Here is a 22110-nt window from a genome sequence, read left to right on the forward strand (position 1 = left end):
GGCATGTGCTGGAAACAACGGCGAATATTGAAATCTAGTGCATACCTACAGCTAATAACTCATTGGCAATATGAGAAGCTCGTATTGCTAGTTAAGGGCATAGCCTGAAAATTAAGAACAAGAAAATAAGGTGGGAGTGGTTACACCTTTAATCCCTGCGTGGGTGAGGCTGAGGCAAGAGGGTCAGGAGTTTATGGTCAGCCTGGTTACAGAGTTCTAACTCACCCTCCACAAAATAAATCCACTCAGAACAACACAAACAAGTGACAGTCACAAAACCCCACAAGTGATAAGTGATGTGGGATTCCCCTCTGTATGCTGTGAATGTTTTATTGCCAAAGGTTAATAAAGAATCTGCTTTCGGCCAATGGCTTAAAAGTAAAGCAAGGCGGGAATTCCAAGCAGATAGAGGAGGAGAGAGTAGGCAGAGTCAGAGAGATGCCATGTAGCCGCTGGAGGAGAAAGATGTTAGCATACCTGAACCGGCAAACTACAAGCCTCGTGGTAAAATCCCAAACAATAGAAATGGGTTGATTTAAGATGTAAGAGCTAGCTAGAAATATGCTTAAGCTATTGGCCAAACAATATTGCAATTAATATATTTTCTGTGTGATTATTTCGAGTTGGGTGGTCAGGAAATGAACAAGCAGCCTCCAACTACAATAAATTAAGTCAGGAACAGTTTTTTGTTTTTTTTTGTTTTTTTTTTTTTAAAGTATCTGTGGTTGTGAGTTGAAGGGTGTATATTTGTTTCTGAGCTGCCCTGCCCTGCTCCGCCCCACCCCGCCCTGCCATGCCCCGCCCTGCCCAGGGCTCTGGACCACCACAAATGTGTGGCCTCCTGTTTCCTTACACTTTCTCCCATTTCTCTCATTCCTGGACCACTCCAAGAATTCCAAATTCTGTCCACCATAAGTGAAACTAGTAAATTTTCTCTAATCTCCACATCTCAACCCCAGGGGTAGCTGTCTGGACCTCAAATCACATCAAGGTCTTCATGAAGGAACCTTCTGAGGAAACTGTTTAACAGGACTTGTTCTTTCAAACTCAGACTGTAGGCAGCTCTTTCTTCTCTGTAGAACAAGTCCTTTCTCAAACAGCCAAGCTCAGTGACCTTTTTCTTTTTGAGAGGGCCTCACTATGTAGTCCTGGCTGGCAGGGAACTCATTATGTAGACCAAGCTGCCTACCTCTGCCTCCTGAGCTAGGGTTTTTTTTTGTTTTGTTTTGGTTTGGTTGTTGTTTTTAAAGACAATGGCTCCACTATCTAGGTCAGACTGGCTGTGAACTTGTGACTTTCCTGCCTCTTGAGTGCTGGGGTTATAGGTGCACACATTCATGTCGAAATCAGTTTCTCTCTGTGTCACTTGGCGTGTAAGGAGTTTGTTACGCCATGAGTGCCATGTTGAACGCCTTGCCTCCAGAATGTTCTGCATGGATTGGCCATTGCTGCCCCTCTGCACTCGAGAGGGAGGTTCTGCAGTCTTGTTTTTACTCTGGAAAATCCCGTGTCTTTTGTTAATGGAGGATTTGACTTTATTCAGCTTGATAGCGGTTAATCATATGCTTATGACTTTATCCAGTTTGATTGCGGTTAATCATATGCTTAACATGTTACTCCCCTACCATTTTATGCATTCTAACTCATTCTCCCTCATCTGTTTCGTTACTATGTCTTGTTTTAGTGATTTACTATCTAGAAGATGAAATAATTCAATGTTTTACTAGCATATCTATATATTAATTACACAAAACAATGGGTTTTACTGATAATTTCATATACACATATAATGTATCTAGATAGTAACTCCCCAGTACCTTCTGGTCCCTCTCCCACTCCTGAATGCCCTTCCTCTTCCCAGTTAGTCCCCCCTTTCTTTCCTGTGTTTTGTTTTGATGACCCAGTGAGCTGCGCACAGGAAACGCACATCTCGCCAGTGTTCTCCTCCCCAGTGTTCTTCCGCTGCCCTGTGGAGAAATTCTTAGGGATCCGTAAGCTTTTATACTTCACTTCTAACCCTTCTTTCCCAGTTTGGGTAGAAATAATTTAATTTTTAGTGTAAGACTAAAAGCACAAGATTAAAATTACCAAGCATTTCATCTTTTCTGCTTTGAGTTTATGGTAGTTTGAATGTGATTGGCCCCCATAAACTCATTGGATGCGGTACTATTAGGAGGTGTGGCTTTATGGAGGAAGGGTTTCACTGTGGGTGGGCTCTGAGGTCTCCTGTGCTCAAGATACACCCAGTGTCTCAGTTCACTTCTGCATATCAAGATGCAAAATTCTCAGCTCCTTCTCCAGCACCATGTCTGTCTGCAGGCTGCCATTTTGTCCTACCATGATGATAACGGACTGAACCTCTGAACTGTAAGCCACCCGATGAAGTGTTTTCCTTCATAAGAGTTGCTGTGGTCATGGTTCCCCTCACAGCACAGGAGCCCTAAATAAGACAGGAATATTTGGACTGAGATGCACGATTATTTACCTCTTTATTCACTGTTCTGATTGTTCCAATTGTTACTTTGTATTTAACTGATGCTCCAATGTGGCTGTGCCGTGGTCCGATTTCCCAGTGCTTTCTAAGGGTCCCCAGGAGGTTCAGACAATCCATGTCTTACAGACCTCGCCTCCTCCATAGAGATAGACTAAGTGTGTAACCTATCACTCGCCACTCACTCACTGAAGCGAGACTTCAGTGGGGAGCAGGCAGCACGAAATGAGGGCCGTCTGTTTTTATCTTGGTGTCAGGAGCAGCAGCTAGGTTTTCACTGCAGTAGGTCTGTTCTGGAGGCCATTTCTATTACAGTTCTTAAGACTTATTTTTCTAGCTCTCACATTTTGTGAGCTGATATTCTAAACATGCACCTTGTGTGCTGGGCACAAGCTAAATTTGTCTGAGAGGGAGCCTCAACCGAGAAATAGAGTGGGACTGCAGGTAAGCCACAGGGCATTTTCTTAATTAAAGACTGGTGGGGGAGGACCCGGCACATTATAGGTTCTGTGAGAAAGCGGGCCGAGCAAGCCAATAAACAGTATCTGTCACGGCCTCTGCAACAGCTTCTGACTCCAGGTTCCTGCCCTCACTGCTTTGGTCACGGTGTTGCAGCGCAGCAATAGTGACCCTGACTAAGACAGCTGTCGTTTAGAGACTTAAGAAACTTAAGAGAATCTCAAATGATAAAAGCACTTTAGACAAATGGGATGTTTTTATTTCCTTCCAAGGGATGCAAATACTGTGGTAATCTTATCATTTAGTATTGTGGGAATCTGACATCAGTCCAGTTCTTTTGACAGTGACTCCTCCTTTTCTCCCTCTATTTTTGAATAGGCTGGGAGTGTGGATCACTGGTAGAAGTACTTGGCTTCTACACTTGATTCTCCCCCATTACCAAACCCAATGATGACATGTTTAAGTGTGGCTTTGTTAGCTTCCAGTCACTTTAGGAATTGGGGTTGGTTTACAAACGCCAAGTCAGGAAAACAGAAACGGGGAATTCTAGTAGCTAGTGATTGTGTCTTAATTGCTCTTTCCTGAATCTGCTTTTCTTTCTTGCCTGGCTTGTTACACGGTCCCAAGTCAGCCTTTAGTCTGCAGATCCTCTCAGTTACATCTCTCCAGCCGAAACTTGTGTGTGTGGTCTATGTGCACATGGGGGTCAGAGGAAGAGGTCAGGGTCCTACTCTAACACTGCATTATTCCCTTGAGAAAAGGGTCTCTCACTGAGCCTGGAGGTAGGCTGGCTTTCACCCCCCCAAACTAGAGACGACCTTGAACTCCTGACCCTCCTACTCCCCTCCCCCCAAGTGTCACCACACCAGGCCAGAACATTTGTGACTTTTATCTCAAACTCACTAGCCTAGTCAGTTTATCTAACCCAGGCCACATAGGTCTTCAGGTGCAGTCATGATCAGGAGAAAGGCTGGGTACATGGTTCAATGGTTTATCAGTGGGATAACGTGTTTAGGTCCCAAGAATAAATGGGCTGGTAATGCTGGCACTTCCTTCAAAAGATGTTTCTTTCTAGTGTTTCTTATATTCAATGGCAACCTTCACTAGTATACGTTAAGCATTTTTAATTAAAAATAACAATCAGGTAACTTCAAGAAAGTAAGTGAACAGAAATATAGAGAAAAATTATCCTGAATACCAGAGGAAAGTATATTTAGCACCAAGAACAGTATTACACATATAGAACATACAGTTTGAAAGATGCATCAATGGCCTAACAAAAAGCAGAACATATTTTTGTAGACCAGAGTTAAGAGAACAGGAGGAAAATGACGTGGGTTTACAGAAGTCACAGTTCATAGATTTCCACATTACAGAGTAGTATTCTAAGGTCAGCATGTGAGGGAAACCGGCTTACAGAAAGTGAGAAAGAAGAAACACTCCATGTTAGCCTCCTTGACTCTTGAAAAGTTTGGGAGATTTTAATCATCTGACCACGCAAACCCATCTTTAACTTTGGGCAGTTTAAATCTTGCATTTCTGGTATTCTTAGCTGTAAGAAACCCTGGCAACTGTCTCCCATTTTCAGCAATAAACTCATTTTTCAATTAACTTTGTGGTAATATGATCCACATTTTACACATAAGGAAAATTCTGACTGCATGAACAGTACTGGTTGGTTCCCACAGGGCCCATCTTATTTCCTCCTTTACCTTGTTAGTGCCCTGGTGATCTACAAAGCTTACCATCAGTCACCACCGCTACTGTGCCTTGGTGATCTACAAAGCTTACCATCGGTCATCACCGCTACTGTGCCCTGGTGATCTACAAAGCTTACCATCGGTCACCACCGCTACTGTGCCTGGTGATCTACAAAGCTTACCATCGGTCACCACCGCTACTGTGCCTGGTGATCTACAAAGCTTACCATCGGTCACCACCGCTACTGTGCCCTGGTGATCTACAAAGCTTACCATCGGTCATCACCGCTACTGTGCCCTGGTGATCTACAAAGCTTACCATCGGTCACCACCGCTACTGTGCCTGGTGATCTACAAAGCTTACCATCGGTCACCACCGCTACTGTGCCTGGTGATCTACAAAGCTTACCATCGGTCATCACCGCTACTGTGCCCTGGTGATCTACAAAGCTTACCATCGGTCATCACCGCTACTGTGCCTGGTGATCTACAAAGCTTACCATCGGTCACCACTGCTACCGCGCACTAACCAATGGGTGAGTTCCCTTTCACCTACAACCAATTTTCTCTCATCTCGAATTTCTCTTCTCATGGTCTCGTACTGCATGCCCTGACTACGTATTGGTGAGGCTCTTCAACGGGAGCTGTCTCCTTAACACAAGCTGATCCTCAGATGCAGTGGACAGATTGAGAACTGCGTGTTCGTTAGTCTGGCGAGTTTATTCCCTACTGTGAGTTGACATAGGCTGTGGAATTGAACAACTCAATACTCAGGTCTTTCATGCCAAGGAGCTTCCTCGGCAGATTAAAGGTCCAGTTGTTTAAGTGTTAAGAGCTGTGCTGTGGCTACTAAGGACAGTGGTTCTGTATGGTCCCCACCCCATAAGGCCACGTATCATCCCTGAACTCATTCTTGCAACCCTCTCCAGATCAACTCCTTCAAACCGGGGGTGTGGGGCCCAGCTGTGATTTAATAAACACTTCTGATGACCCAAACACACCTACCTGTCGGAAAACTGCTACCTTAGGTTTTCTTTGCTGTAGTCCAAAACTAAATAGGCTCCTGCCCTTTTAATAGCCTGCTAAGTAGTAGCTGATCCCAACAGTGGGCTACTGTGCCGTTAAAGCAGAAGCTGGAGCACTGGGCTTGCTACCAGTTAAGACATCACCCAGTGAACTTTCCAAAGCAGAACCGGGCGGTGGTGGCGCACGCCTTTAATCCCAGCACTCGGGAGGCAGAGGCAGGCGGATCTCTGTGAGTTCGAGACCGGCCTGGTCTACAAAGGGAGTTCCAGGACAGGCTCCAAAGCTACAGAGAAACCCTGTCTCGAAAAACCAAAAAAAAAAAAAAAAAAAAAAAAAATCCAAAGCAGAACCGAGTAAACCCCTTCACTTCCACAGCCATTACCTCTAGCCAGAGGGTTTTACCCAACAACTACAAGGGACAACACAGACAGACCCTTCCAGTAGGGCTGCCCATGGGGATTTTAGTCTCCAACAGGTGGAATGAACTCTTAGTTTGAACATTGATTTTTAAAGACATTTACTAAAAAGCAATTTATTCTAATACCTCATATCTTTCCACAGAAATACTTGAAGTGGCTTATAAAAACTGGCGTGCAGTAATTCTAATGGAAATTAGGACTGAAAGACAGTTATGACTACATTCCCATCCCTGTGCTTACAGCAGCCCAGAAGAACATGATGGGATATTGTTAAAAAAAAAAAAAAAAACAAAAAAAAAACAAAAAAAAACAAAACCACACTTCAGATAAAGTCTGACAAAAATTGAAACTCTTGGCTAATTACATGTATCAGTGTATTCTCCCTCATGATGGAGTCTCTCTGCCATATGGGAAGTGGGCACTAATCACCTCACCACTGTACCCATTAAAAACAAAGTTGTCCTTAACAGGCAGGAACTAAAGAAACCTTTTGACTTTTGAATTATGGTGCATGTGTGGAAGTTAGAGGGCAGCTTCCACATCACCTACTGGCCCTAGGCAGTCCTTTGGAAACGTATGAGCTTTGTGTGTGCACGCGTGTGGAGGTCAGAGGGTAGCTTCAGAGAGTTGGCTCTCTTCTTTACCATGTGGGTCTTCAGGCTTGATGGCAATCACCTTTATCTTTCTGTAAAAATTATTCTAACAGCATTAAATTTATCTCTGACATTTCACTGACTTGTATTTTTTGAGCATGAGAAAATACTGATTATACCTGGTCACAAACAATCTACTTTAACATATAGGGTGGTGACAGGCATTAATTTCAGACCCAGATTCAACATGGCAGAGATGACGGGGTAAGACAGTTGCACTGTAAAGCTTGAAAGACACAAGTGATACCTGTCAAAAACCAATGTTTCAAGTATGAATCCTATCAAGGAAAAGGAGCTATTCTTCTATGTGGGCCGATCTGTCCTCATCTTGTGCTATTCCAGGCATTTGCTTTAATCAGACTCTAGAGTAGTAAAAAAAGAAGTGGAGGGACATCAAGCCATTGAGAGGTGCTAAGTACATAAAAATAAATTTTAGGAATGGGTAAGTGTCAACAATCTTCTTCATTGTCTTTATTACAGTAAGAGGGAATTTTACTCTTAATGCATAGAATCTCAAGAAAAAATTTACATTTAGCTTTTAAAAGAGGCCCTTTTGACAATTATTAATACAAACGTGAAATAAGACCCTTCAAACAAATACCAATTTCAGTAATAGTTTACATACAGCAATAATTTATTCTGAAATGTTCACTAATGAGACTCATGTCTCATTAATAAAAGAGCAGCCATCTCACCTCAAATACCAGAATATACAACAGTTACAGCATAGCAAAAAACCTACCTACTTTCGATAAAATCTAGTTCAGGTAAAATAGTTCCATCCAATGTTTTACAGTTACACAGATCTGAATTGTTACACTGTAGCTACCCTATGCACACCATGTGATCACAGAACCATTAATCATTACTTCTGAAACTGAACCATCAGCTTCATTCATGCAGTAAAGCAAAGCAGGCTGGGTAAACATATCCATTGGGAACCATATTACTGTGAATTTCACAGCCACATGATTAATTATGACATTAGATGGATTCATGAGGACTATTTTTTGCATAAATACCAATTTCTCCCTGATGTAAGTTTATTTTATAATCTAGAAATGATTGATAACAGCAATATATCATATAGCATCTATCTGTAGTGTTAAGATAAGCGATAATTAAAGGACGAAGGGATGGATGCCACTTAAATACATGTGAAACATACTGTACAAATACACTTGGCTTTACCATTTCTCTCCTACCTAACAAGAGTGCCTTCCAAAATGACCAGTGAGGACCAAGTGGACTATCAAATATGGTTTCCAGAACAAAACCCCTCTAACAAGAGTCAAACCTATTTACAAAAATTTTCAACCTTTAAAGTTTTCTTTGAAATAAAGTCTCTATACAGCAGTTGTGATAAGACCAGCTTTTCCTAGGTTTGTCCTTCCAGCTCTTTTAAACAGATGTCACGAGGTAAGACCCAGAATGGCGCTTAGGACTTTGGGCTCCACTGGATTCCGTGCTGTCAGTCTTTGAATCCCGCTTCTTGGTGTTGTTGCTCACTGGCGTTGGGATCTGCGAGGGCCGGGCTGACGTGCTATCTGCACTGCTTTTTCGAGGGCTCGGGTTGTAATTAAAAGGCGACACTCGGGCAGCAACAGTCCCACTAGGTGAGCTGTGTTTGCTGGAGCTGCTTGAACTGAAAGGGGTGCGCTCAACCACACACGTCTCACTGAGCTCTGCTGCAGGCACAGAGCTGCTCTGTCCAGGCTTCGCCTCCATTCCCTTCTGCTCTGGGGCATCCACCTGAATAAAGGAGTTCAGGCGGTTCTCCAGGCCCGCGGTGAGCACAGGACTGCCGCTGCTCACACTCTGCTTTCCCTGGCCGTCTTTTGCATCTTTAATGCTTGGATTTCCCTTTTCTGAAACACTGTCAATCACTGGAGGGGTGTTACCTGTGGGAGACCTTCCAGACCTAGGGTTGTTAATGGGACAGTCTTCAATTCTCACCCAAACGTCCTCTGTTTTAGAAACAGCAGGTGCCATCTGATAAATCAGAGTCTTTGATTCAGCACCATGGGCAGCACCTGAGCAAGTGGTCTGAGAAACCATGTTTGTGGGAGATATTTCACTTTCTTTGATTTTCCTCCACGTGCCCTTTGTGGGTACCTGGTTTTCTTTCGCTTGTCTGGGTCCTGGCATGGAGTTCACATGCTTTTCATCCTCACTCTTTGCTTTTTCACTGGACTCTGATGAGGCGGAAAGAATAGAAGATGAGCTTCCAGTTCTTCTCCAAGTGCTCACTCGAGGGAGGGACGAGGAGTGTTTGCTGTGCTCTCGCTTCCAGGTTCCTGCCCGGTTGATTGGCAGTCTGGAAGGACTTTCGGAATGGGAGCGTGTGATATCGTGGCGCTTTCCTGGTCTTCCATCACTATACTCAATAGTGGGGCTGAGATTAGGCGGGAGCTTTCGCCATCCACCAGCCTGAACAGACGGATGTGTGCTCAGAGACATATCAGGAAGGGAGGGACTTAAAACTGGGGTCTGTGCCTGCGACCTGGTGGGAGAATCTGGTCTAGAAGATGGAGAAAGGGATTCAAATGAGGCAGATTCCTCCAGTTTCCTCCTTAGGGTCGGGCTTGGGGCTTCTTTGATGAAAGTAGACTGGCGTACTAGCGCAGGCCTTTCTGATCTATCTGACTCACTTCCACTTGACTTAGTTGAAGACATTCTAGAAAGTTCTACCTTCTTATTGGACCCATTGCCATTGCTCAACTGGTTCAGCCCTTTAGACGCGGACTCGCTTCTCGGGATACTACTGGCATTTTTGGGTAAGCCTGCTTGTTTGGTAAGGTTTTGTTGGCTCATCTGTCTGCCGGGGGATGTATAGGACATTTTCCCAGAGCCTGAGGACTTGGTTGAAGCAGTGCTCGGAGACGATGTTCTGGGCAGCTGAGACAGTTTGTTAGGAGGGCTTATCCCATTTCTACCAGGGGAGATCGAGTTTCGCCCTGGAGACTGCAGTGGCCTACTTAATGGTTGCTGTGTCGGCCTTGAGGGAGTGGAGTCTCTAGATCCTGATCTTGAAGGCCCCTTATTTGACCCACTAATTTGGGAAGTCTGCCTGGTAATAGGGCTCAGCTCTGATTTTACTGATGGCTTGGTTCCTCTAGGAGAAGTGGTGGCTGCCGGAGCCTCACTAGGGCTTTTGGTGGCTGGAGTCTTGAGGGGTGGGCCCTTCTTAGAAACAGGACTTGTACTGGAGGAGCTATTCCGAACCCCGGGGATGTGAATCATGGTCCTGCCTCTTGAGATTGAGGGCATGTTTGTCGGGAGGGGCTGTTTCATTTGGCTGGAAATTTCTGAATTAGATCGAATCTTTCCAGTAATCAAACTTTTATAAACCTTTTTCCCACCTTTGATTCCTTTATTTTCAGATTCTATCTTTTTTGCTTCTAATGTGCTTTTCTCCCCCGGTTTGAGAATTCTTGGGCCTTTATTACTTGTGAAGGGTTTTTCCTCTTGATCAGGTGTGAGATGAAAGGGTGAGCCCAGGGAAATGCCTGACTTGAGCGAGAGGATGGAATCTGAATCGGACGAAGCCTGTCGAGATAAACACGCAGCAGCAGCAGCCTGGTGCAAACTACTCACTATGGAGTTCGCACCTTCCTGAATAGCTTTCCAGTCAAAATTCTCTGAATCAGGAGATAAGCCGTGTTCTGAATCTGGCCTCTGTATATCTTTCAAGTCAAGGGTCAGATCTTCAGCTAATATGCCTCCCATGTTTCTGGGACTCTGCTTTCCACTATCACCCTTGAGTCTTGAAGGTCTTTTCTTTTTCGGCATTGCAGAACTGATGCACTCCTGCAACAGGTCATCTTCAGAATCGATGCTCAGAGAGCTGAGAGAACTGTTTCTTGAGAAGCAGACAGGGGTGTCCTCAACATGAAATGACTTGGGCGCATACCCAGATGCCTGAGGCTTACTTGGTTCCCCCTGTGCATTAGTAGGTTCAGCTTCTTTGATTGGCTCATTTTCTTTGTTATTGTTGTTTTCTTGGTCAATGTCACTAAGGGAACTCAGAGAGGAATTTCGAGAAAAGCAAACTGGAGTATTTTCAATAGCAAAATTCTGCAATTTTTCATCCGTTGCTGCCCCCCTATCTGGCAAGTCTTTGGAGGCCTGGGGGAAAGTGGGTTGTTTCTGAAGCCCTGGTTTGGACTGTCCCCTGTTTACTGAATGTTTTGTATTAGCTTGTGACTTACTAGCTGACTGCTGGCTTGAGGCTGGTTCTGTGTGGCAGATACCTTTGGCTTCTGAATCCTTATTTTCTTTCCCCTTTCTTAATTCAGCCTTTTCCCTGGACAGGTCAACATCGTCATCATCAAAATCTAGAGAGCTCAAAGAATCATTTCGTGAAAAGCAGTAAGGAGTTCCTTCAATAGGGGTGTAAGGATGCGGCGAATCGAAGGCGAAGCTTCCGCGGACTCTGTCTTCATTGTTCGGCAGCTTCTCACTGAAGTCCTTGGGGGTGTTTTTCAAGCTCTGTTTCTTTGAGTCTTTGCTGTCTGAGAAAGTTTCTTCAGCATTTACGTTAACTTTTGAGTCTATATTCTTTCTCATTTGTGTTCTATATTCTGTATTTTGTGGCATGGGCTTTACTGGTGAAGTTGGCTTCTTTTTCTTAGAGTCTAATTGATTTTTGTTAGTTCCAGAAGAAGTCACTGATGCTTGTTGGACCTGGTCCATTATCTTTTTCACTCGGAAAGGCTTGTGGCTTTTTCCTTTGGGCATAGCAGAATTGATACATTCTGCAAGAATATCTCCTTCCTCTGCTTTAGTGTCATCCAGGTCTGGCTTAACTACAGATGAGATGTTCCCCCTCTGGGCTTCATCTGAACATCTGCCCTCTGTAGGAATCGTATCTCGTTTTTCAAATTCGCCTGACTGTGTACCTGCTCTAATTCCGTCACCAGCAGCCAACTCATTTGGAGGGGATTCTATTGTCAGATCACTTAGAGATGTCGCTGTGGAAAAGTTTATAGGTGTCCCTTCTACACAGTACACGCGGGGCATATCATCTCCTGGTGTGAAGCTAACATGCTTTTGTGTCTGCAGTCTGTTTTGTGATGGCAGAAGTTTGTACACAGGCAGCTGACTTGGCTTCCTTGCCACAGGTGGAGGTAATTTTGAAGCAGTCTGGGCTAGCTTTTTGGCTTTGCGTGATGACTTTGTTGGCATAGCTGAGATAATGCACTCTTCTAATATTTCAATATCATCATCATCTGAATCATCTAAAAGGTCTTTTTCAGAATCAGGATTTTCTACCTCTTTCTCCTGATTTTCACTGGACTCTGCAGGCTGCTCTGGCTCGGTTTCATTCCCGTTGTCGTTTTCCTGAACTGGGGGCATTATTCTTAATTCCACGTCCTTCTGTATAAATGGCTCATCGAGGCTCAGTGCGCTCAGACTGGATGAACAGGAAAACCCATCTGGAGTACTTTCTGTGGCAAAGTGCAATAAAGTATCAGCATCTGGAAGCACTTGGACCCTCTGGACCGCAGCATTTACAGCGGTCTGCTTAGGGCCACTCTCTCTCTTCTCCGCAGCAGGTGCTTTTGTTTTTGGCACCTCTCTCTTGGTCTGGACTGTCTGGGGAGGAGGAGGAGGAGGGGTTTTGCTTCTGCTTGGTGGCATGGTCTGGCCAGGGCTATCTGGAAGGTCACTGGGACTGATAATGCCACTCACCATTCCACTGCAAGGCTCACTCTGAACAGAGCTAGCAATGGAGCGACTCTCAAAACTGTCAAGTGAGCTGACAGAAGTGCAGCGGCTGAACACAAGTGGGGTCTCCTGGACATAGTGTTCGGGGGGACTTTTGGGCGTCTGAGCACCACTTTTGGAGGGAGACTTGGCCCCTGAAGAAAATTCAACAGCCTTATGCCTGGTGGACTCTGAAGATGAGCCAGAAGCCTGGAGCCGGCTAGGTTTGGATCTGGCGCTCTGGGACACTGCTGCAACTGCGCTTGCAGGGTCTTCAGTTGATGGAGCTCCATCGCCCTCCTTTATCTCTGCCCTCTGCAGAGGGCTAGCAGGATCTGTCTGCTGTGTCGTCGGATCACATCCTATTTCATCTTCAGCTGACGACAGAGATGACAATGAACTGCACCTTGAGAAACATATGGGGGTGTCTTCTACACAGTAAGTCTGTATAGTTTCTTGGTTGATGGATGGGACTTTGCAAGTGGTCCCTTTTTGAGCCTGACCATTTCTCTGTGCTGAACTTGGATGCAGCTGATTCTGCCTTTTGGCATTAGATGAAGGTGTGGATGTATTCTCGCTGCTTGGAGAGAGATGTTCAGTTTTGGTGCTTTGTGCTGATGAGTTCTTTGAGAATGAAAACGATGGTTTCTGGGAGGAAGAAATGTCAGTGGCGTATTTTAAACTATAATCAATAGGCTGATCCACATGATGTTTTTCTTCGTTATATTTTATACTATAGTTTGTTGGTCTCTCCTCTTCTTCATGTTGTTCTTCCTCTGAATAACGCTCACTGTAGTTGGTAGGCTTATCATCTTCATAGTCATCTTCTTGACACAAAGACTGGTTTACATTTTGATTAATTGCATGACTAGAACCCATTCGATTTGTTTCTGAACCACTGGTTCCCCTAGACCTATATGGGGAAACACATTCCTGTTGTCCAAAATGTGGTTGGAACTTGAGGTGTTTATCATCCGTGTTCTCAGGATAGACAGGATAACTGGAGTTTTGGCTTCTGGGCTGTCTTTGCTCGTTCTGCTTTATCTCATCTTCTATTACATGCTTCGGTCTTGCCCATCTTTCATTCTGTGAGGGACTCTGCCTTCCAGAGTTCAACTGCTCATCTGAATATTTAAGACTGTAATTTATTGGTGTGTCCAGTTCTCCATCATTATCATCCATATGATTTGCACTATGTATCTTATGGGCTAGGTCAGCTGGATACTGACCATAACTGCAAAACTTACTTTCATCATCTTCAGAATAGGACTCAACAGAGGGCTTCATCTGACCTCTCTTACCGTAGCCATCACTACTGTTGACACTGTTTAAACTGTCATTGGAAGATCTCTTATACTCCACTTTGGCATAAGGCATAGAGCATGTCCTATTTGAATTTTCCGACTTAGTGAAGTTGTATGTGTTTGAATGTGTATGGGAAGCAGAGCTTCTCCGTGCTGCACTCCTCTCATCTGTCACACAATGGAATTCGGTGGTAGAGCCGGAACTTCTGTCTTCCTGGGAGGTATGAATGGCTGATACTTCTTCCATAACTTTGGCAATCTGGGCTGCAGTGCTAGAGATCTGCAAACCTCGTTTTGAAGAGGTTCCCGGATTTTCTGTTGTTGAATGGTAAGTGCTGAGGCCAATACCTCGCTCTCTTTCTAAACTTCTGTCTTTTTCAGAACGAGAACTGTCTAAACTTCCCCTCGATGAAGAAGAGCTGGGCAATACTGTAGTATTTAAATATGGTGAAAGAACAGTCATGTTCCCAGTATTAAAATTGTCTGCCCTATTATCATCATGTCGATTGGTGTCAAAAACATAGTCACCATAAAGATTTGGCTTATGTCTCTGCTTGTTACGATGAGATGCCTTGGGACTTAAGTTGTCAATATTGTCAAAGGTTTCTGATAAATGCTGAGCATCTAACTCTGCTTCTAGGGCCTTTTGCTTCCTAACATGAAGAGATGGCAAACTTGACCCAGGAGACATAATATTGGCATCCTTATACTTTGCAGGTCTGTTTGCCATGAGGTTCCTTAAAGCTGCAGCACTTCCCATAGCAATCATTTTGTGCTTTGAATGAATGAGGTTCTTGAGCATGCTCACTGCCCCCATGTCCCATAAAGCTTCCTGGTCTTTAGGATTTCTTGCTGAGAGATTCCACAGAGTTCCACAAGCATTACTGACTATTGTCAAGCTGTGAGATTTCAAGTGCTGTAATAAAGTCTGTAGGCAATTGTTCTCTCTTAGGATTTGCCTGAATTAAAACAAGAGCACATAAGATTCAGGGGGAAATGTGATTAGTGACAACAAATAAAGGGACAGAAAGCAACTGTAAACCCTGAGCTGACGACTAGACACAACCAGCACAATATGAGTCTATCAGCTATCTTGTCAACTCCAAGCTAGCCACCTCTCCTTTTGTTCTCTTGGTTCATTTAATATTTACTGTTTTAAAGTATCCATCTGTCAGACCAAAAGTAGGAAAAGTGAATGTTAGGTTTCATTTACTCTGTATCCTACTCTGATCCACTACATGAGAAAAAGAATTATTTTTGAACAAATACATCTTCTCCATTCACACAGTAAGTTTCCTAACTGGAGAACTACAAACACATTATGAAATCTAAATTAAACAGGGACTGTGGCAATTTAATTTATGGTGAAGCAACCATGTTAAATACTGAGGAATCTTGGAAGCAGAAGACACGTGATTGATAGATCGTTATGTAGTCAGGGAGCACATATGCTTCTAGAATAGCAAGCTTACTTTCTAGAATGATCTCTGTACCTGTGAAAGTGCCATGTCCTTTGTATGTGGTTGCTGGCACACGAAAAAGAACATAATATGCACTATGAAAATGTAACATTTACAGGACAACACGCTGCCCTAACCTGAAGTGACTTCTGCAGCTCCACAGTTTAGTAGACTGGATGAACAGTTCATGACTAAGCAATCTGAAGACTGAGGTTAAGACACCATTAGAAAATTGTTAAAGCCTTTATACTTCCTAGATCAGACTCAGTAGTTTTTTCTTTGCTTAAAAATTAGTTTTATATTCCTTTACATTATCTAAACAGGCATAAAAGAACTGAAAATATTCTGACTTTTATTCATATTTTTACAGGTAGGTTGTACTTCTCAACTACCATTTATTTATTTGTAAATTTCTATAAGATACTTCAAATTTTACTAGCAAAAACATGCAAATGAGTTATACTTGGAGATGTAATTATCTTCACATTGCAATAAGGACATTTTGCTTAAAGCTTTCATAATGACAAAAATATTTTACAATTAGGTCTTTTTAAAGAAAATAAACTATAATAATCCATTTAAAAGTAATATAAAACTTAGTATATACCTGTGGTCTTCATTCGTAGCTATCAAGCTGGACACATTTCGTAATATCCCACCTCCACTTTCAATGATGGCTAACGTATTTGTCTGGCTTCGGTAAGTGAGAGTGCCAACCAAAAATGCAAGTGCTCCGTCCACGGCACAGATGTCGGCCTTATTCTCAGTGCAGTGTGCGGACAGATTCCATAAGGCACTCAAGACACTTTTGAGGGTTGATTCCTATTAACGATGGAAAAAGAGTATGCATCCATATGTTAGAATCCTTTCTCTTTTTGTCTCCTTCCTGCACATTCCTCACTAGAAACCAAGAACTTCTCGTTTACAAACACTTTCATGCACGCCAAATGAAATCTAGGTCAGCACTGTTCCTATTATACAGTATTAAAGCAGTGACCTTTGTTCCAAGTGTTTAGATGTTAGATATATCTTTAATGAACCCAGAATATGAAGCAGAATTGATATTCACTAATTGTATTCACTATCACAAAATAATATTATCAGGAGGATAACAGAAACTCAATTAAAACACCTTCATATCCTGTGTATGTATATGGAAGGATATCTAAGTACTAAATGGCAACACACTGCAGAGAAGGTTATATAATATTCTATTTGTATTAAAAATAAATATATGTATTCATATGCTGTTGGTTAAAAATAATGTAACTTCTGAAAAGTACTAGAATATGTACAAATTCTTAAAATTCCTAAAGAAACAAAGTAATTATGAAAATGCCCAAGCTCCCTAATATAAAAAAAATGTAACTGCCACAGATACACTTTGATACACAATTAATGTATCTGGTCATAATTTGTCACATTCCCGAGTCAGTGTTTCTTTTTATGATACCATTAAGGAATCTTCATTAGAAATGTATTTATTCCTATTAGGACAAGAAGCACTTCAGACAATACAGATGCAATACAGTACTCTAAAAAGAAGGCTGTTGCAGTCTGAATTTAATATAAATACCTCACAAATGGGACAATATTGTAGGAGGATTATATAGACAATGTAGAGAGAAAACACCAGAAACAAAAACTAGGTTCTGAACACAGTCTGAATTATTTTACTTGGAGTCTGAACCCTAACGTCTCTGCACACAGAGTCTAATTTCCAGCAACTCATGGTGCCTTACCTAAATAGCCAGTTTCACGTAAGTCCCTAGCCAGGTGTTGTGATGCAGGCCTGCAATCCCAGAACTTAGGAGGCTAAGATAGGAGACTGTTACAAAATCAAGGCCAGCTTCTCTATGTGAGACCCAGTATCAAAACAACAAGAACAAACAAAACAATAAGAAACCCCAACACACACACACACACACAAACGCGCACACAAGTAGGAAGGTCTGGAGTTCACTTTAATTACAATGTGATTGAAGTAAGGGTAGGATGATCAACAGGAAAACTGTAATTGACTTAAAAGTGGGAGACAGAGGTACAGGAACACAAATGCTCCAGAGACTCCAGACCAATGGTCTGCAGTAAACAAACTTTCCAGCTGAAATTACAGGGGGCATAAAATGATTACAAGCTGGGGAAGGAGCTCAGGCACTCGGCTGTGTGTAGAGTACTCGGGACGGGTGAGAGAAGGGTGTGCAGAAGGGCTTGAGAAGGAGGAGAAATGATTAGCGATTAGAATTAGGAAAGGAGCTTCAGAACAACTGGTCAGAAAGTATAAAGTGCAGGGAAAGAGGGGAAAAACCCAGTTAAATAATCTAAGTGGATTTTGAGACAAAGGAAAAGGTATCAGGATGCAGATTAGGGGAGACCGAAGCAGTGACACACTCAAGACTTTGGTTACTTCTGATTTTTGGACACCACAAGATTATGAAACACATTCATGTTCAATCTGTGTGAGGACGTTAGTTTTTGTCCCTGTACGAAAGTTGGAAAGAACAGAATGGTTGGGTAGTTTGGAAGGTGTGTGTTTACATAGATCCTGTCCAAATGTTTCCTAAGCGCTCACACACACTTTCACATTCCCAACAATAGTACAGAATGCTTCCAGTGGCTCAACCACCTTGACATGTGGCTTATTTTTTTTTTAACATTAATTCAGTATGGTATGCATAATAGCACCTCACTGTAGTTTAACAACGAATGATATCCTGTACTCTTTTCAGCATGTAGTGGCTAGTCACCTGTCAGCTGTTTAGCGTATCTTTCTATAGAACCTACATACATTTAAACAAGGCTGCGTGTACCTGTGTTTGGTGAATACACAAGTGTCTGTGTGAGCTGTGAGAGAATAGGTGTGTGCACACCACGATGTGCAAGTCAAGGAGGACAGCCTCTGATGCTGGGTCTTGCCTCCCACCTTGTTTCAGACAGGGTCTCTCTGGTGGTTTACACCTTTAATCCAGCACTAGGCAGGCAGAGACAGGTGGATTACCTAGTACAGTACTGAACATTTAAAAGTTACCTTTTTAACTTCCAAAGCACATTCCATCAATGCTTTCACACTTCCAACTTCTCGCAATGTCTTTTTGCTATTTACATCTGCTCGCCAAGACAAATTCCTCAAAACACTTGCAATAACCTGCAAATAATCAGGTTTATAATAATTTGCATACAAAATGAGTCATACTAGTTACCCTTTTGTTTCTAATGCCAGAGGTAAGAATAGGAATCTATTACAAGTTAAATACATCTTACCTAAAAAGCTTGGCATCGTGTTTTGATTTTAAAATTGGCTTTTTGAATATTAGTACACGCATGACATTCCCTGGGTATAAGATTACATTCTATATATATGTATCGTACATATTTAACCCAAAGGCAACTTTAAGTAGTATTTTAATAACTTAGTGCACTGAACAGTTCCACAACACAAATTTTCCACACGTGGTGTCATGTAAGCAGCATACAAATAGTTTCAAATTTATGATTAGGAATGCTCCAGCTACATTATCAAAGCATGGCATTTGCATGTCTCGAAAGGTCATAAATGAAAACCACTAATTTAAATATGATTGATTATAATAATAAAAATAGGAATTTTCTGCCTATAGCAAATTTCTCATATATGTTACAAGGATGCCAAAAGGAATTAGTTCAACATAAATATTTTCCTTTACTTTAGTGTTAATGGGACCATACTTTAATGTAAACCACTAAATACTGAGCCAAAGTTTAATGTAAATCAGTACATTAACTGTTACTATCCAGGAAAACAGTTAGAAATTCTAAGTAGTACCTGCTGTAAATCTTCACTTTCAGATTTTAGCTGGGCCACGAGTGCTCTCATGCAGCCTTTCATAGAACACAGCGTAGCCTGCAACGGGAGATGCGGAGCAGGATCGTTAGTGAGACGGCCTCAGGTGGCTTCTTTCTAGCTACTGAATTTCAAAGCTGGTTCTTACTTAAATCATAAATGTTATTTTACCTATACAAGACCCAGAACAAAACTACCTAGACGGAAGACAGATGCCTCCCATTTCTGTTATCTATCCTTTACCTAACTGGAAAAGCCAAACAAAGCCCTGAGAAATAATAAGGAAGAGCGTGGCGCTCTACTGTCTGTCGCGGTAGCTTATGCTTTCTCCTGGAACAGTACTTTGGTAATTATTCTTTCCTCCAGTACTGGTGGTCTGCACTGTCGAGGTAGATGAACCACCATTTTTTGCTACATGCCCAGTACAAGGAGCAATGCTGCTAGCGCAGCTATGTAAATTCAGCACAGCAATCTAACGTCAGGTGCACTTTTGTTTTGTTTAGGCAAAAGACAACCTACTAAGCTGGGATGTGCAGCAGTGAGAAAGGACACTTTTACCAGCCATTGTTCAACTGAGGTGGGATAGGACACACCAAAAACTCAGAAGAAATTCTTTGCTTCTTTAGTTCAAAAAGTTGTTTTTATGAAAATAAATTGACTCGTAATTGAGTTACCTTAAGAAGTAAATCTTATAAAAAGACATACCTTGTTGGCAACATCTCCAAAGGTCAAGTTTGTCAAAGCCATTCCAGCATACCGTCTTAAAGTAATACTGTAGTGGTCATTAGTAAGCCCATACATCTCACAGTCCACCTGTAACAACTCTGCAATGGCCTGCAGTCCCCCTAATTAACAAGGGTAAAAGGAAAAGCATAATAATCTAGAATCAAATAAACTGGTATAATTTAGCAGCTTAAAAACTAGGGGAAAATCTCAAAGAATGAGACTATATGATTTAAATAAATTTGCCTTTAGAATGAAAAAGCCACAAAGCTGCTATAAACAATCTCTGTGTAATATAAAGTCCAACCGACACGATTCCACTCCCTGCCAGTGTCTCCACCCTCCAGCCTCTAGCTTTACTGAAAGACACCACTGCTGCTCACTGACACACACTGTGCCTTGGCAACAATGGAGGCTATCTGCTATAACATGGGTCTTCCTAAGCCTAACAGAAAAATTAACTTATTGCTAGTGTAAGGGCTTTAAAACTACTTTCCATTGTCATTTACTGTGGCCTAATACTTTTTTTGAAGTGTCAAATAAGTATCCTTCGGAATAATGAAACTTTTAAATTGTGCATGAAGTAAAACTTATTTCATATAAAGAATGATCTATTCAACCAACTATAAAGTTTCTTTACAAAATAATCTTACTTCCCTTGGCTACTACAACATACCAGCCATACCAGGACTCAGTATTTTCCTCCTTCCTAATACTCAACGAGCAGGTATGCTCAGTAATGCTCACAGTGGCCAACACTAGGAAGGAAAGGAGAAACGTAAAAGGGGAGGAAAGGGAAGACAACAAAGGAACGAGCTATAAACAGTGAAGTGAAACGAGGACGAGGATAAAGGGAAGGTAAAAAGCACATGGACTATTAAAGGTTGTTGAGCAGCAAGCACCACAGGACTCGGGGTATGGTCTTTTAAAGAAAGGTTGCTCAGGCATTAAAAAAAATGAGCTTGGAGGTCTCAGCAGGTTGCTAACCTGAAAGACCAGAGCACTAACATTTTATGAAGAACACGAAAAGATCAGCAGAAGAATTTGTAAACTCACAAAATGGAGTTCAATGTTGAGCTTAAAACTGTAAGATAAGGTATCTTAATTACAGGAGGATTCATGCAGATCTTTATGACAAGAAGAGATGACAGGCAATTCTCTGAACACTGGCAAGCAAATTAATTTGTATAAAGAAAATCTAAACCATATTTATGAAGATTTCCCTCCATCTATTTGCAATAACGGGTAAGTAGTGAGTGAAACAAATCCAGTCACTGTCTTCACAAAACTTATGAAAGGTGTGCAGCACCCAGATCTGCTGTGGAGAAGGCCCCACAAAAAGGTCTGAGAACCAAGTTTAAGGTAAAGTCTAATGCATGACTGAGTATCTAACAAGGGCAGAGCAAGGAAGAGAAAGAATTAGTCTAGGTAGGATAAACTGTGTGTGTAAGGGCCCAACAAGGAGGAGGCCACCAACTGAAGCCACAACAATGAGCAGATCAGGATGTTAGGAGAGGAGTAGAATTAGAGGCACATTATAAATAAAGCATGAGTGCAAGGTGCAAAACGGCTTATGACTGGAAGTAGTACAAGATATGCAGAACCAGAGAGACAATGATGCCTCGCTTCACAATGAGAAATAGCAATCACACACACACACACACACACACACACACACACACACACACACACACACTGCTGTTGTTTTTGAGACAGGGTCTCACTATGCATTCCGATAGACTTGGAAGGAACTCCCTACGTAGATTGGACCAGCCTTGAACTCAGAGATAAAGCTTCATCTGCCACCCAAGCACTTGGTGTGTGCCACCACGCCTGGCTTGAGATACACTCAAGAATTAGGATTAAAGTGCTCCTTTACTAAATGTAGGAGATACCAATGCAGTCATGGATGATTTTCCTAAGATTTTGATTTGAGCAAGTGGTTTATTAGAATGCCAAAAGGAAATCTGGAAGAGACAGATTTTGGGATGAAGGTAACAATTTCCATTTGTGAGAGTTTAGTTGGAAGTGTCTAGAATACCATATAAAGGAAGACGCCAGGTAAGTAGTATGAAAACTTATCCAAAGGGTTTGGTGGTAGAGTGTTTGCCTAACACACATAAAACTTGGGAGGGAAAAGTTAGATTGACACGTGAATCAGAGAACACTGGCTGAATAGTAACTAACACAGTAAAAGATGGAGCACAAGGACAGAGAAGGAGAGCCTCAGTCCAGGCTCCAACGAAGGCTAGCATTTTGTAGAGCTGAGTAAAGAAGGAGACAGCAACATAACCGATATTTTGATACAAGATACTAGGGAGTCAGTAAAGACCTGAAGACCGTGTG

The 22110-nt window shown here is 42.3% G+C and overlaps 1 protein-coding gene across 16 annotated transcripts in view; it reads right to left on the minus strand.

Moving 5' to 3' along the window:
• Positions 1-6393: 6393 nt before the first annotated feature.
• The window catches only part of Apc (APC regulator of WNT signaling pathway), a 96408-nt gene continuing 80691 nt past the window's right edge, over positions 6394-22110 (minus strand). For all 16 annotated transcript variants that reach the window (XM_057788986.1, XM_057788984.1, XM_057788982.1 and 13 more), the window contains 5 exons: positions 19747-19886; positions 19024-19101; positions 18250-18366; positions 15829-16043; positions 6394-14720 (listed from right to left, as the gene is read on the minus strand). In XM_057788986.1, coding sequence (XP_057644969.1) covers positions 8150-14720; positions 15829-16043; positions 18250-18366; positions 19024-19101; positions 19747-19886 — 7121 coding nt within the window. In that variant the 3' untranslated portion in view covers positions 6394-8149. The remainder of the gene's footprint in view (positions 14721-15828; positions 16044-18249; positions 18367-19023; positions 19102-19746; positions 19887-22110) is intronic.

This window comes from Chionomys nivalis, chromosome 14 (genome assembly GCF_950005125.1).
Source record: "Chionomys nivalis chromosome 14, mChiNiv1.1, whole genome shotgun sequence".
In the NCBI taxonomy this organism is placed as follows: domain Eukaryota; kingdom Metazoa; phylum Chordata; class Mammalia; order Rodentia; family Cricetidae; genus Chionomys; species Chionomys nivalis.